Here is a 12,288-nt window from a genome sequence, read left to right as displayed (position 1 = left end):
AAGAAATAAATGCATATATAATGTCTACACATCAAGACTACAGACTACTCAAGTGGCATTATGCAAGTACAGCTAATTGATACAGCAATAGAACTTAAGTGCTAATAATTTGATTTCTCTAAGCAAAAGGAGTAAATACTGCTATGGGAATCAGCTGCATGGGAAGTGCTTTCATTATAACTCAATTACCAAAACAATATTAATCATATCAAGAACATCTCTGCCCTCAGAGGGGAAAGTGAATCAGTTGGTCTTATCATCCAAGGACTTCAACTATTTCCTTCCACTGAAATTCAAAGCTATTCAAGGCCAACTAGATGGAAACATAGAGAAATGCTGTGAATTCCATATTACAGTGCATTATGAACAGTTGAGCAATAATCACTGTAAAATGAGAGTGTCTGAAATAAATTACTTCATAGGAGATCCTCACTAATTTATTTACCAGGCAGCATCAACTATTCAACAATATCACCTTTCCTGTTGACAGGCAACACACCTGAGATGTTATTAACCCTTACCATAACCTTTTCCTTAAGATAATGTCTGCTGATTTAAGACCACTGCACTTCTTTTCCTTTCCATGTGAGGAACAGGTGGGAAAGTACCCCTGACCATACCGTCACTTGGCCAGAAAAATCAATAGGTTTAATTCAGTAATGTCGCACAAACAAGATTATTCATAAGGTTGCACTGAAGAGCAAGCATTCTGCTTCAATCTCTAAATTAATAAAAAAATGAAAATAACTTCCTCTGTCCTTCTCAGTAAAGGACAGTGTGTTACAACCAGTCCCCTGCAGCCCCGGGGGTGTTTCCATACCTGGTGTTGGCCACACACTCCAGAGTGGCCTCGCTGCTCCCGGCGACCACGCTGGTGTTGCGGGGGCGGATCACGATGGTGGGAGCCAGGGGCTCAGCGGGGTCTGCAGCACCTGCCCGGGCACAAAGACACCTGGTGAGGGCTCTGGACACCTGTGACAGCGGTAAAAAAGGCTGCAAATCTCACTCTTCAGCCTCACTACGGATTTTAATCCCCTCATTAAAGGGGAGATCTCCAGCACGGCCGTTTCACGGACGCGTCTTGAGCTCCATCAGCCTCGGTACTGTGATCACTGTTCCAGGGCCCAACCATCCCCCTGGGGGAAGAACCTTTCTCTAATATCCAACCCAACCCTGCCCTGACACAGCTGCAAGCCATTCCCTGGGGTCCTGTCCCTGGTCCCCACAGAGCAGAGCTCAGTCCTGCCCCTCCTGTGCCTCTCCCGAGGAAGTTGTAACTCCAGTGAGGTCTCCCCTCAGTCTCCTCTTCCCCAGCTGAACACACCAAGTGCCCTCAGTGTCCTCACACGGCTTCAAATCAAGGCACTTCTCCATCCTCATTGCCCTCCTTTGGACACCCTCTAATGGCTTCACATCTTCTTTGTATTGCAGTGGCCAACACTGTACAAACACACTGTTCCAACATACCCAGCCTGGAATCATTCCACACACAGAGCTCCCAAGAACTACTCCCAGATGGAGTGCAGGGGCCATTCTCAAAGAGAGAGCAAATAAATTAAGCATCCTAAAGGTTTTCTATTGTTGAGCACTTTTATTTTTATCAAACACTTGCTGACTTATATTTTTAAGACCTTTTCATGTTTTGTTTAATCTTACTCCTTCCATACCATTTCAAAAGAGCCTGCCAATACTCATGTTAGTTCTTTAAAAAGATTTTACACACTGGGGAACAAATATAAAATTAACAAAGCAGCATATCACAGCAACTTCAATCCCTTTTTCTTATCAGGAAAGTAAATAACCCAAATCTGTTACTCTTTTGTGAGGCTTCATACTGTAAATAATTTAGCTTATGCAACAGTCAGCAGACACTTAAAAAATGGTAAAAAGGCAGCTTGTAAATTTTCTCTGTGTACATTTAGTAAGTGAATTAAAATACCCATGTATTCATAGGTACTTTGCTTCAAGCAACTCATTTGGGAAAGAAAAATTAGCTATTTTTTAGCTTGAATAACAGAGTAATAAAATTTTCTGAAGATACATAAACCAATAAACAAATTACAGAGAAAAGTAATGAAAATAAAACCAAACTGATGGAAAAGCAAGCCACTTCATCAAATGTTTTCTGCAGAGGAAGCTAGTCCATGCCCATTAAGCAGAATGGGAAACTGGGAAATGCAAAGTACAAACCCTGAATGTTTAAGATAATTCCCTAAAGAACAGATAATGGACAGAAGATTCTTTGCTTGGATCATACCCAGCATGCCAAAAGCCATTTCACATAGGATTTCATTTGTTGGAGAGACAAAGCCTTTGGTAATGGGGCTCAAATGTTCACCAGGTTAGCAGATTTCTGAATGACAAATCTTTCACCTTTTGATGTTTTTCTAATTGACAGCAGAGAGTGTAGTATGGGAGATGGAAGTGTGGAGTGTAATTTTAAAATTTTAAGAATATCACCCACACTTCTGAATAAATTCAAACATTCAAGAATAGTACTTCAGAAACTATAAGCACATATTTATTTCTTCCCATAAATATGCTCTGTCAACCTGACACAGATCTATGTGCAACTCCCATGGGATCTCAAAAATCAAGCTGTTAGTAGATTTTACATCTACTCCTCAACAATCCTGGAAATATGATAGAAAATCTATTTTCTAAGATTTCCATGGTGGTCTTATAGGCATTCATGGCAGAAATTTTCCAGAGAGTAATCTGAAAAAAAACCCAGAAAATAAGAGTTGATCAGATTAGTAGCTTTTTACTGATGAGAAGGAATAACCTCAGCATCACTGTTCACTGCTACTTCTGCCCAAGATGAAGGTTTATAACAGTAAGTGCTAAAAGGTCAACAAACAAGTTACTAATTTGGCAGTAATCATTTCTTTTCTCCACCTAGAAAAGAAGAAAATCACTTGTTTGACTTATCAGCTCCCCTGAAGAACGGCTCCAGCCCAGAAAAACCAGCCCAAGAGGAGAATCCAGCTTTGTTGTAACCTCCATCACCACACACGAGTGGCCCTGTGTGCAGTCAGCAGATAAGCAAGGAAATAAAAGTGCACATTCCTCCCCCTGAAACCAGGAAAATGTAAGATTTCTTTGACTTTCTTACTGGCTGTAAGGAGAATCAAAACGAAGCATGTGTTTATTTTCATTTTGTCTCATCCCTGAAATGTATCTATTAAAAGCAGGTTGCTGAGTGAACTAATACTGATGTGATACAGAGGGCTCATCAAAATGGCCAGAACTTGGAATCCCAGGAATAGACCTACCAAGGTAGCTATAGACGTAACAAGCAGACAGAGAAAACAACAACATTTCCAAGTGTTATCTAAACAGCTTGTAGACACTGTAAACATTCCTATTTGTTATTCAAAGATAGTTTAAATTTCCCTCTGCAGCACTAAGAAACTGGGGTTTTTCTCTCCCTCTAAACATAAACTCCTCTCCAGACTGTGGAATTCACAGTTCTGGCATTTCCACACAAAGCAGATGTAAAGTGAGGGAAGGGAGAAAAAGAAAGAGTGAACAACTTTTGCACGGTCTATTTGTTTTCATCACCTGTGGCTGTGTGTGGCTGCACATCACTGACCCCAGAGCTCTCTGAACCTCCCTCCTCCTGTCCAAGTGCTTTATGACACAGATTTTTTAAATACTGATGAGCTGTAGAATTCTAATCTGTTATTTAAATACCATAATTATGTACACTGCCCTATCATCTCTGGGAAGACAGTGGTTTTATCTCTGCATATATATTGCCATGTAAGGTACAGGGAATTTTAAATATTGTAATTGACAGTTTATAAAGATCACAGACTTTATCAAAGCCACTTGGGTGCTTAATTTTCCCCAACAGAACTGAAATCTCACTCAGGCCATAGGACTGAAGAACAATAGGTTTTTTTCCCCTTCAGAAATGTATAAACATTAGGTTCTTTCCCAGATTTTACATTATAGCAAAGTTTATCTGTATCTGTATTTTCAGTGCAGAATATTAAATACATTACTTCAACGGATGCTCAAATTCATCTGACAGAGATAGGGGGTAAATCAGCCTCAATAAAAAGTGAAAGTGTTTGTCTCTTGAAAAGAAGTAATAGTTTGGGTTTGGACTTGAGCAAAATGTTAAGTTTTATTTTTGAGGGTTATAGGTCCCGACCCTCTGAAGACTCTTCCTCCAAAGAAGGTGACCATGGGTAGGAAGAGGGAGGATTCCTAAATAATCATCCAGATCACCCTTGTTTCCCCAGTGTAGGGTAGAGCCTGCAATGTGGGCTGAGAGCTCGTTATCCCTGCCCTTAGTGTAAGTTACTACTGCACTTCTTTCCCAATGTCCAGTTTCCAATGAAGAAAGGATCCCACAGGAATCACTGTCCAAAAATAAATTTACCTACTCGTATCATGAAATTTGTCTATGGGAGAAAAACACTTTGGAGAAGAGATCACCTACCCTCAAGCCAGTGGAGAAATTAGAATACTTTAACAGAACTTTGAAACCATTTATAAGTTTTCCTGGGAGGAGAAGTTTAGAAAACCTTTACCAGAAACTTCCTACAGACTTTGAGGCTTGCACAGAAATGCCTCTGCAATTATTATGCAGGATACATACAAAGCTTCATGTTACCAAATTATGGACATCTATATTAGAAAAAAAGCAGGATAGGAGATAAGAGTTCAATACAAATAGCAAAAATATTACATGTAGTGCAACATTATGGCATCAAGAATGTGCCATCTCTGTCTAACATAGAATATGAGAAAAGAGGAGAAATGACAATCACACAATATCTCAAGATTGCTTGAGGGAGAAAAAAAAAAAAGACCTTACAAACTACCTAATGGAATACATTCAGTGTTTCCAGGTCCTACCTGCAGATGGTTTGAATTATCAACCCCTAATGGATTAATGCCCCTTTCCCTTCCCAGTACAAGATACGCAACAGGAATTGGATCCTGATCAATAACAGATTAATTTCCCTCCCCTTTGGAGTAAAAGATGCACGACAGGAATTGGAGTCTGATCAACAGAAAAGCAAATGCTGACAACCACCTGCGGGCACCAGAGAGAAGCATTATGCAAATAATGGAAAAAAGTGTGTTCTCAATCATAAACCTCTATCCCAAAATGTGTCTACTTGTTCCCTGCTTATTAGAGTGATACAATAAAAGAGCATTAAGATAATCAAAGTTACAATTTCAGTTTTCCACTTTGATTCTAGCAAGGACTATTTATTTTCAAGAAAAGGGAAATAAAATGCTGCTGTGCACTGCAGAGGGCTCTGCTCAGATTTCTAAATGTAGAGGAAAATAACAGAGACTTTCCTGTGAGGATTTTTGGTCACATTTGTTTAGTTTGAAGAGCATAAAAACTCCAAATGGAGTTTTTTTGAGTCAAAGTTATGTATTTATAAAATAATTAGCAAATTAATGGTAAAGAGTTGGTGTATGAAGCATAATGACTTTTCAGTACCCAAGGATGTCTTAAGACTCCTTAAACAATTAAGTATTAACATAATTCATTTACTTTTTGAGAAACCAGACTGTAGACTTAAATAAATAAGCAACAACACAAAAACTTGTGGATCAAATTTATAGGGAAAACAGCCCAATTGTTTGAATTATCACAGCAAGTGAATTCTTATACATACAGCCCTCGTTTTGAACCAGACATCAGACATCACGACATATGAATAAAACACCAGACATGAAAAAGGTTTACAAAACACAATACAAGCAAAACGAGTGAATGATCTAGGTCAGTTATATTTACTGACTTAATACACTCTTGTCAGTGTGACTAAGCTTTGTCCACATCAGAACAAACACATGATGCATTTCCACTGCAAGGAAATATAAAAAAAAAAAAAAAAGAAAAGGAAAAAAAGGGGGAATAAAATAATAAACACCAGAACAATGTACAGCAAGCACATCACAAATTAAATACCTGGCCTATAAGGAGGGATATGGTAATGAAGCAATTACAAAACATTTCACCAACAACTGTTTATGTTTGGCACAAATTCATCTTGCCTGAATTGTGCAGTGCCTGAAATTCTGCACTCTTCCATTTTCTATCCACCCCTCCTGGGCCTGTGTGAGGGTCTGTATAAGCTACAACACAAGTTCTGATGCATTTAACTTTGAAATATAGAGTCACCCCCAGAAATTAGCCCACAAAAGTGTGTGATTGAGCCAGTCCATCTTGCACTTCTGCAAGCACTTCAAAATGCACTGAACTTCAGGAACTTGCTTTGGACAAGGGTCTGGAGGGACAGGACAAGGGGCAATGGCTTCCCACTGACAGAGGGCAGGGTTAGATTAGATATTGGGAAGAAATTCTTCCCTGTGAGGGTGGGGAGGCCCTGGCACAGGTTGCCCAGAGAAGCTGTGGCTGCCCCATCCCTGGAAGTGTCCAAGGCCAGGCTGGACAGGGCTTGGAGCAACCTGGGATAGTGGAAGGTGTCCCTGCCCATGGCAGGGGGACAGAATTTGGTTATCTTTAACGTCCCTTCCAACCCAGGCCATTCTGTCAGCCTATGATTCTGTGAAAATGGAAGAGATACAGTAATTATTCAAACCATTGTCAAGAAGATATTTTATGTGTATGAAGCTTCCTGCAAACTGTTTTTGGAGCACAGGACTAGAAAGCACCTCCTGGGTCAGCACAGTTCCTTGTCTCTGTGACATCCCATCATGAAATCCCTTCTCTGAATGTACTGGGGACAGTGGTAAAAATATCGAGCTTTTTTAACACCACTTTTTGGTTGGAAAGTTTCCTAAAGCTTTTCTGTTCAACCTGTTAAAAACACTCCTAATTTCCAGCTTAAATGTATTCATGGCCAATGTACTTCATTTGTTCTTCTGCCAAAGCTGTCCTTTAGCTTAAAGAGTTGCTTTCTCCCTCTGTGATGTTTACGTCCTAAAGTATTTATAGAAAACAATCATACTCCTTCACAGTCTTAATTTTACTCTGCTAAACAAGGAAAACTTTTCTTGCCTGACAAGTTTGAAAGGATTCACTGAAATACACACAAACAAAAGACTGGAGCAAGGGCAAAAAACCGAGCTAGCATCACACTATAAATGTCTCCAAATGTTTAAACAAATAACAGCCACGTTTGTAACAGCTTTTTTTCCCCTTTGTAAGGACTTTCACACAGACTGCAAGTGCTGTTAGTTTTAGCCCTAGGGAAAGATTAATGGAGAACTCAGCTCCAGCCACAAGATGATTTATACCCTTTTGTGTGTAGATACTCCAGTAAAGAGGAGATTTATATATTTTATTAGATAAAACTGAGTCTAAAATACAGGTTGAAAAGCTCTAAAACCTTATGGAGACTTTTTAGGGTCTACTCCTGGGCATAATGAGAGGCAGGGGCCTAAAAACAGTTGATTTAAAAATGGAAAATGTATTTCTGTAGCCAACAAATACTGCAGTACCCCAGGAGAAGCAGCAAGGCTGGGATGGTTCACGGTGACACAGTCACCCCACCTTGTCTCTCACCAGTTCTGCTCTGACAACTGGGACAGGGATGGGAGATCTGGCTTCTTTCCTGGTTTTGCTCTTTTTCTACAGGCCATTAAGTGCAGGTGACCCAGCAAGTGTTATTTGGGGGATGAATTTCTCTCTTTTCTGCTTCCTGAGGTCTATAGCCCCACTTTGTACTTTAGGACTACTTCAGAAATACATTTCTAGTGTTGTGCCATGTAGTTTTAAGGAAATTAAACCGCTGCTTAGTTACACAGCTCCCTGTGAGTCAGCAGCTAAATTCAAAGGCAGACCAAATTTCGGCTCGAACACTCTGAAATTCCCTTCTCACAACTCCTCGTGCAAAAAGAGCAATTTGGAAGTTCAGTCTCTGTCACTGACCTGACCTTCCCCCACGCCCAGTAAGGGGTTTCTTTCTGCCTGGAAACTTATCATCCAGCACATCATTAGAGCTTTTAACATGAAAAAATACATAGCCTCAAGCTATTCCAGCTAAAGAACACTCAGGTGGCTTTTCAATTCACCAGATAGCTTTAATATCAGCTATATGAGTGGATACAGTGTGTAATCTTATTCAACAGCAGTTAAAAGGGGGAAAAATATCCATGGTCTACCAGTGGAATCTATTGGCTTCAGAGTCATCTTCAAAGAGATGTGAGAGGCAACAGGTACAGCAGCTCCCTGCAGCCAGGGCCCAGAGCCTGGGGGCTCTTTATGGAATCACAGAATGACAGAATGATTGGGGAGAGACCTTAAAGACTATCTTGTTCTACCCCCCCTGTCATGGGCAGGGACACCTTCCACTATCCCAGGTTGATCCAAGCCCCATCCAACCTGGCCTTGGACACTTCCAGGGATGGGGCAGCCACAGCTTCTCTGGGCAACCTGTGCCAGGGCCTCCCTACCCTCAGAGGGAAGAATTTCTTCCCAATATCCCATCTAACCCTTGCCTCTGTCAGTGGGAAGCCATTCCTCCTTGTCCTGTCACTTCATGCCCTTGTCCCAGGTACCTCTCCAGCTCTTGGAGCCCCTTTAGGCACTGGAAGGTGCTCTAAGGTCTCCCCAGAGCCTTTTCCTCTCCAGGCTGAACAACCTCAAATCTCTCCCAAAAAACCCCCATGTTTAAAAAGATTTAAAAATAACTCATCAGCAGAAATCACTTTTAAGAGGCTGTATATTTTTATGATGTACTTTAGTGCATTGTAAGAGAAGCACCATTTTAACTACAAACAGGGATGCACATGGGAGGAGGAAACAGGTTTGAGGGTCCTGGCAGTGGCTGCAGGGGTTTCTGCAGCAGACAGCAAGACTCACTTTCTCTTGAGGACAAAACATAACTTTTAAAGTCTTACAGCCTTGGTACTTCACGTTACCTTGGTATTTACCTCTTGATTTATTTAATAAAGGCAAATTAAGTTAGTAAACCACACATCAGTAACTGGATGTTAAATAAACCAGAACTGTCAGTTAATAATAATGTACAGAAACATAAAATTCACTGGTGAGAGATGACATGAGAGGAGAAAAAAAAAAGGAGGAAAGCTGAGCTGGGGATACATTTGTGTCACTGGGATCAGAGAGCTGCTCCAATTTCAGATGCTCCAATTTTCACCAGCAGATCCTGGTTTACTGTCAAGCAGCAAGACAGACAGAGAAATGGGAGACAATGAAATGCTGCCTTCTATTTACAAATATATCTTTGTATATGGTTTCATGTTGGGGGTTGTTTTATAAATGCATTTCTCAACTCCTTGCTTTGGCACAAACAAGATCACACAACTGACAATCGAGTTGCTGCTTCTCCTACTTGTAACAAGTTTAAACACTCTTCCGTACAAATGAAAGGGTGGTAACAAATAAAACATAAAGAGAAAAAAGAAGAAAATAAAAAAAAAAAGACAATCTCATCTATCCTTCACTGGACTTAAAGCAAAGCATTTGCAGTGGCTTTGGGGGAAATTCTTTTAAGAAATGCCTTCAACAATTTATTTTATGACAACAATAATGGAAGCACTATTTTCACAGGGAAGATTTAAGATTGAATATGCTCTATAGAGTATAAAACAAATATGTACAATTGATCATAAGTGATTTCCTAAGACCTATTTTTTTGTGGCAGTTTTTAAAATGAATCTGATATTGTGGTGCAGTACATTGGAAGGAGAGACTTGCACATCCAGACTGATCATAGAATCATGGAATGGTTTGGGTTGCAAGGGATGTTAAAGACCATCTTGTTCCACCCCCCTGCCATGGGCAGGGACACCTTCCACTAGCCCAGGTTGCCCTGATCCCTGTCCAACCTGGCCTTGGACACTTTCAGGGATGGGGCAGCCACAGCTTCTCTGGGCAACCTGTGCCAGGGCCTCCCCACCCTCACAGGGAAGGATTTCCTCTTAACTTCCTATATAATCTAAATCTCTCCTCTTTAGGTTTAAAAGAGGTTATAGTTTAAAAGAGAGTTAAAAAAAATAATTTGACAAACAGTCATGATAAAGCCAAAATTAACACTGAATTTCAGTTAGGCTCCAAGCTTAAAAACAGTTGGGAGTTTTCTAGCATCAACTCAGATTCAGGACACTGCCATGAAATACCTGGAAAATGCATGGAAATAATAAATATTCTTGGATTTTAGAGATTTCCCTAGGCCTGGATATCTGCTGTGCCTGGCTGCTTGTTTGAAAACTTGTGATCTTCCAAACAGATTAAAGAATTTAAACCTGCCCTCACTGAGAAGCTAAAGACAAACCTGGAAGTGTTCCACAGTTGCTCTGCCCTTCACAACAAAAGGAAAGGCTTTTGTGTCACAGGTATTTGGTGCCAGTAAATGTGTACAGGCCACCAACTGGGCCACCATTCCCTACCCAGAGCACATGAGGGACACTCAGCTCAAGCCATGCCTGTACATTTTTGCAGGTAGTGGATAAGCAAGGTGCTGATCAAAGCTTTCTCCATAAAATCCACTCTAAGAACAAAGATTAAAAAAGAAAACCCTACCAAATTTAACAACCTGTCCTCAGATCCCAGGTACTACAGGCTTGGAACAGTTTATGAAGGCTTAAAGGAGAGCACTTCTACAGAGCTATAACACTGAACTAAATAGGCACTCCTGTTCTTTGTTGTCGAACTTACCATTCAAACCAAGATGCACTCACTGAGCAGCATTTTAAGCTCAAAGTCAACTCCTGCTGCATTCTATTTATATATATATATATATATATATATACACACACATATCTGAGAAACATGTTTTGGGATCCAGATTGCTACCTTGCTCCCAAAGGTCTGTGATTTCCAAGTCTCTACATAAAAAGAACAGATCTGAAAAACACGAAGATACCCCACAGCCTTCTTCCAGCAGCTAACTCAACCAAACATATGGAATGACTTGTCAAAAAAATATTTTGAGAAATAGGTTATCAGGGGCCTCAGGTCCACTCCATATGGTCACAAGTTCTCCATCCCCCTGACCATGTCATGCTACTTTTCCACTGTCTTCTATAAAGGGAGAAAATCCTTAATAAAAGTAGAGTTGTTCAGGTCACGAACATTCAGAAGCAAATAAAATATATTTATATATATATTTTATATATATATATTTAGAGTACTGTAAAATAAAAAAGTGGGGCAAAACCATGCACACAGCAGAGCTTGGACTCCCAAGAAACATTTTTCTAACAGAAGAAAAAATTTTGTTTCCTCTTTATAGCACAGAGGCTTTTTCTAAATAAAGCGCAGCTTCCCCTTTGCAGCCTTTGTGATTATCAATCTTTGGTTATTTTATAATATAAGGTTGCCTCAGACCTCAGCAGGGAGAAAAATACACATTGCTGTATTTCCTCTGTCGCAAGAACAAAACAACTGTGAAAGGAAAGAATGTTCCAAAAGAGCAAACAATAACCCAGCTACAGAAAGTCTACAAACTTATTCATTCAAAAATAATTCCACAGATGGATAAGCATTTAATTTTCTGTAGTGAGAATAAAGCAGTGTCTCTCTTCTCCGGGAGATGGAATGGGTTTTGTACCTGCCTATTTATACCCAGTATATAAATGCTGCTCAGAGAATGCTGCAAGTACTGTGAAAAGAAATCTAAGGGGAAGCTATTACTCCAGGCTCTTTGTTAGTATTTCTGCAGTTTGGGTAGTGTCAGCATTGTTAAAAATAAATTGTTGGTTGTACCTTGCTTGGCCTGTACAAATGCTGTTTGCATTAATGTACTTATGATTTCCTATCTGCTGTGCCCTATTAAAAGAGGAGTTTAAGAGTGTGATGTCTTCTCAGCCTTGCATTGACTCCTTGCCCTCTCAGAAGAGGGCTGGTCACAGTTTTTGCTCTATGGATGGTAAACAGCCTCCCCTGAATAATACAAGAACTCACTGCTGTGGTAACAAAACTCAGAAGCTTATTTCCACAGGGTGCTCTTGTCTCCCAGCTCATCCAAAACTTTGCACTTTGTGCTGCTTCTTATCTGAAATTTTTGTCATTATAATATGACACTTCAATGTCACAACAGAATTACAGTTAATAAGGAAAATTAGGGGGAATAAATGAAAGATAAAAAGGTACATTAGGAAATGTGCCATTGTCTAAGACATGAATTTATATATTGTTGAGATGCAAGTGACATCTATTTCATTTTGTTTGAAAAAGAAATCATTTCACCCCTAGGTTTAGAAACACGCTGTCACTTTCCAAAATGTCCTTGGGTTGTCAGTTTGAAATGACTTGGCAATGTGTCATTAGGCAGAACACAACAGCATTGTTTCGATTTAATTAACCCATTTTAGTCAGAT

General features: G+C 40.0%; 1 protein-coding gene across 3 annotated transcripts in view; it reads right to left on the bottom strand.

The window, feature by feature from the left end:
• SDK1 (sidekick cell adhesion molecule 1) overlaps positions 1-12,288 on the bottom strand; it is a 395,504-nt gene that overhangs the window by 156,995 nt on the left and 226,221 nt on the right. For all 3 annotated transcript variants that reach the window (XM_064673195.1, XM_064673194.1, XM_064673196.1), the window contains exon 7: positions 821-932. In XM_064673195.1, the coding sequence (XP_064529265.1) occupies positions 821-932 (112 nt within the window). The remainder of the gene's footprint in view (positions 1-820; positions 933-12,288) is intronic.

The sequence above is a fragment of the Pseudopipra pipra genome, chromosome 16 (assembly GCF_036250125.1).
Source record: "Pseudopipra pipra isolate bDixPip1 chromosome 16, bDixPip1.hap1, whole genome shotgun sequence".
NCBI classification, from domain to species: Eukaryota; Metazoa; Chordata; class Aves; order Passeriformes; family Pipridae; genus Pseudopipra; species Pseudopipra pipra.
The sequence above is the reverse complement of the archived record's forward strand: the minus strand, read 5'-3'. Positions and strand labels throughout refer to the sequence as shown.